The sequence below is a fragment of the Pteropus alecto genome, unplaced genomic scaffold (genome assembly GCF_000325575.1).
Source record: "Pteropus alecto unplaced genomic scaffold, ASM32557v1 scaffold22, whole genome shotgun sequence".
Lineage (NCBI taxonomy): Eukaryota > Metazoa > Chordata > Mammalia > Chiroptera > Pteropodidae > Pteropus > Pteropus alecto.
The window spans coordinates 10602543-10606934 of record NW_006434839.1 but is presented as its reverse complement, the minus strand read 5'-3'; the positions used below and the strand labels follow the sequence as shown (position 1 = coordinate 10606934).

The 4392-nt window shown below is 59.0% G+C and overlaps 1 protein-coding gene across 1 annotated transcript in view; it reads left to right on the top strand.

Annotated features, from left to right (window-relative positions):
• SND1 (staphylococcal nuclease and tudor domain containing 1) overlaps positions 1-4392 on the top strand; it is a 391519-nt gene that overhangs the window by 378016 nt on the left and 9111 nt on the right. Inside the window, exon 18 of the mRNA XM_006910547.3 lies at positions 3038-3179. Within this exon, the coding sequence (XP_006910609.1) occupies positions 3038-3179 (142 nt within the window). The remainder of the gene's footprint in view (positions 1-3037; positions 3180-4392) is intronic.

Below are 4392 nucleotides of genomic sequence, written 5' to 3'. Positions count from 1 at the left end.
CCCAGGGTGGTCCGAGAGCAGAGCAGGCCAATTCTGCAGGCGGATGATCTCTAGCATCCCTGCACCCTGCTGCCCAAGCCTGTCTCAGACCCTCATCCTACCCAGCATCTTGGCCCAGCTCCTTCACCGAGAGCCCGGGGGCCAAACCATAAAGCACTGACTGTGTGTCTGTGTGCACAATGACTGTTCCTTTTGGGAGGGGTCTTTAGGTTTTTCTTATCAGGGATTTGAGCTATAAGAGGGCTTATGGTGGCTATAACAAAGTGGCACATGTCTGGCAGGTGTCTTGCCAGTGTGTTTCTCCCATCCCTGCCCCAGTTCTGTGGAAGCACAGTGTAAGTCAACATGGGCAAAACCCACCCATATTTAAGGGTGGGGATGTGGGCAGCCAAGCCTGTCCCAGATGACTCCTTCCCACTAAGAAGCCACCTGGCCAGACTGCCTTCACCAGCTCACCAAGGGCCACTGGTGGCCAAGTCCAGAGAATAGCTGGTCACCTCCATCCCCCAAGGGGAAAAAGGGAACCTTCAAGGCTCTACCATTGAAAGGGCCAAGCCAGCCCCCTCTCTTAGAAATGGGTTTCCTTTATCTGACAGGCAGCTCTCCCTCTTCTACCCTTTGGCGACCGCATGCTTCTGGTGTCTTCTCACCTCAGGGGGCAGCAGCGTGTGCCCCCCGGCTCCCCTCCTAGCACCCAGTGAGCTGTGGGACCAGAGGACTGGCCCCTGTGCTGCCCTCCCTCAGGGTTTTGTTTACATCGTCCTGACCTCACGCTTGCTGCCACCTGAGCTGCGGGAGAGAAGCTCCACCCCTCTCCCCAGAAGGAGACCTGATGCTGTCGCCTGAGGCTCTTTCACTTGAGTCATTAGCAGTTTCTGCTCTCACCCTGTCAGTCTGTTCCCAATTCATCAGCTCTGCTGAGGAGCCTCCTTCCCCCACAGCTGGGGGAGGGAGGGTGGGGATAGGGTGGGAGCCCGGAACTCTCCCGGGCTCAGGGCCCACTCAGGAGCCAGTCTTGCCTCTCAGCGGCAGTGAGAGTCCCATGAGCCTCAGAGCTGCGAGGATCTCAGGGGCTGAGAGCCTGGAGGTGGATAGGAGTGGCTGGTTAAGTAGTCACTTCCTGGGGAACTTCCAGCGAGGGGGACCCGGAGGGAAAGCCTCAGCCCTGGCCTCAGCAGGAGGTGGGCCTTGGAATGGGAAGGAATGTGGTCGTCCCCCAGAGAGCTCTCAACAGTCCCTGCCATGGCCTCTGATTGGAGAGACCCTTTCACAGGAAAGTCCAAAGGCTAGAGACCCCCTTCCTCATCAGGGTGGGTGGGTCCTGGAGGGGTGAGACCAGGAGCCTCTATCTTACTGAAGCGAAGTCCTGCTGCCTCCTCTCCCTTGGCAGCCAGGCCTGGGGTGTTGGAAGCAGAGGTGTCTGGGTGCTGGTGATGAGGGGAGCAGCCGGGGTGAGGGGACAGATGTTGGGGGAAAGTGAAAGGGGTCGGGCGGTGTTTGGGTTAGAGCCCAGGTCCAGACCAGGGGCCCACAGACGCAGCCTCGAAAGGCGAAGGGTGCTGCCCCGTGTGGGCAGCAGAGTAGTGTTTCTGCCATGTTTCTCAGCCGCTCCCTGGCAGCCGCCCCCCACCCCCGCCCCCAGGCTCTGCAAGTCCCCGTTGCTCATTCCAGTTCTCAGAGCCCTTGCCTCTCCTTCTAGTGGAAAGACTCACACCGTGCCATGTTAAAGGCCGGAGCATGGCCTCTGCGAGTGTGACCCAGGGTGGTTCAGTTATTCCAGCATTTCTGCCCTTCAGCTGCTCCTGATGCCACCTAGAAATCTGCATGTCAGCTGAGTGCTCACACGGTCAAACTACCTCATTTTATGAGAGAAGGAAAGGAGACCCAGAGAAGGCACGTGGCTCAACCAAAGTCAAACAGCAAATTAAAGGTCACAATGCAAGGACAAGAGCCCAAACCTCCCACCTATAGATTTTCCCACTGCTCAGTGCCACCGTCTGGCTCCGGAGGCCCAATCGGAGCCAAAGGCCCCTTGAAGAGCTCTAGAGCCAGACTACCTGTGTTCGGATCCTGGTTCCGCTAATTCTAACAAGACCTGTGCGCCTCAGTTTCCTCTGCGAAACGGGTGACATTGATCCCTGCTCAAAGCGTCGTAAGGATTAAATGATTTAATACTTAGAGATGTTTAGAAAGGCACCTGGCACCTAGTAAGCATGTAAATTTGGGGCTAATATTTTCATCACCCCTTGTTCCTATGTCTGTCTGTCTGTGGGAGCCCCTGTGTGGTCGTCTCCCCGACATTCCCTCACCCTCTTCCCACTGCTCAGCTGGAAAGCCACTTCCCTTCCCTGCTCTGACAAGCCTCGCTACTGGGATAATCTTCTGGCCGTAGGATTGGACTTGACACGCTGTCACGTAGAATCAACTTCTGAGCTACTCCCGCCCTGACAGCACAGGGCTGAGGGGAGAAGGGCGAGGAAAGGGTGGGGGAGCGGCCCAGCTTCTGAGCCGGGGTCAGAGCAACCTGCTTGAGGTGAGGAGGACAGAGGTTGCTGAGAAGAGGCATCTCGCACAGTGACGAACCCTCCGCCCCCCCGCCCCTTGCAGAGTGCCAGTGGCCCTACGACAGTTCAGTTCAGCGTGGTACGGGGAGGGAGGCGGGGTCTCAGAACCTCTCTGGCACCAAGGTCCTCACACAGGTTCTGGCCGGCCGTAGAATCGCCAGGGAGCCTGCTCGGTTTGTTTTTCTCTCTCTGGGACCCTTATAACAGATCCTAGTTTGGTCGGCCCGGAGTGGGCCCCAGGCACCTGCATTTTTAATAAGCACCCCTGTGGCTTCTGGAGCCTGTGGGAACTTGGGAACCACTAGATCAGAAGAACTTAAGAGCGCTCTTCTCTCTCCCGCCCCCCACCCCAGGTAGGAGGGTCCCAGGGGCCCAGCCTGACATGACGAATGCCCTTTGGTGACCCCGTACTCACTCTCCCCAGGGAGTGACCCACTTGCCTAAAAGTCCCTGTCCTGGTATCCCACACGCAGGTCTGGGCCCACTATGAGGAGCAGCCCGTGGAGGAGGTGACACCTGTGCTGGAGGAGAAGGAGCGCTCAGCCAGCTACAAGCCGGTGTTCGTGACCGAGATCACTGACGACCTGCACTTCTACGTGCAGGATGTGGAGACCGGTGAGTGCTCAGGCCCAGGCCCAGGCCCTGCTGCCTCCCAGCCTCTGGCATGCATGGTCCAGCCCGCCTCCGGGGCCCCTCTGTTCAGTGGGAGGGAGGGGCACAGCCCAGGGGTTTCAGGGGCCTCCCCAGGATAGTTTACAGCTACTGCCCACCCCTCAGGCCCCATACACCGCTCTCTGGGTCCACGGGTCATTTCCTGGCCTGCAAGTAAACCCTGGAGTCGGTGGGCCGAGCGGGTCCTCTGAGGACTGATGAGGTAACCAGTTTTGTCTGGGTGGTGCCCTGAGACTCTTAGGTAATGGCTTTTCTCCCAGACACCCCTGGCTGGGCTGGCATGAGGAATCGTAGCCCTCGGAGTCTATCAGGAAGCAATGAACAGATTGTCTCTATGTGGGCAGGAAGCACAAACTGGCATTGCTCGGCCCCTCTCCCCCTCAGCTCCCTTGGGAAGGCAGGCAGAGGAGGGGAGCCTAGGCTGGTCTCCGCGGGGGCTTCTCCTTCTCTAGAGGTTACCACGGCCCTGAGTGGTAACCAGTTCCCATGGAAACAGGCAGCACTCTAGGAGAAGTCATCCCCGGGCAGTCTTTCTGAAGGACCCCCTCTCTCTGTCGTCCTCCTTCCTGTCCTTCGTGTTGTGCCCTGTGGCCAGGGTTCCCTAGGCAGAGACATCAGGCTCCTGGAGGACAGAGGGCAGGAAAGACAGCTCCGTGAGCATCTGCTCCGTGGCCCCTCTGGCGCGACTTCCCACCTCCACAGCCTTTACCCTGCCCTCCCTCCTCTCGCTGCCGCCTTGTTCAGGGCAGAGGAAAAGCCCTTAGAGCTGCCTCTGGGCTGAGCCGGATCCTCACAAGGCAGAGGAGGCTGACGATGTCACTGACACTCAAGGCAGCCCCATGAGGGGCAGGGCGCGGCTCTGCCCAGCCTCCTCAGCCCCTCCCCCTACCCATGCCGGGCGCACTCCAGATCACCAACAGCCTCGTCTCAGCCACTTCCTCTCTAGTGGCATTTCCCCGGCAGCTGCTTTTGTGGCGGTGTCATTTCACCAAGGGAAACTGACCATTCCGAGTCCTCGGCTGGCTATACTTGGTGGGGGATGGTGGAGGAAGCCGGGGCGGGGCAGAGAGGGTGCCGATGAGCCTTCAGGATTAGGTCCTCTTGAGGTCAGCTGCAATCCTGGTGAGAGCTGGGCCAGCCATTGCCTGGAGAATGG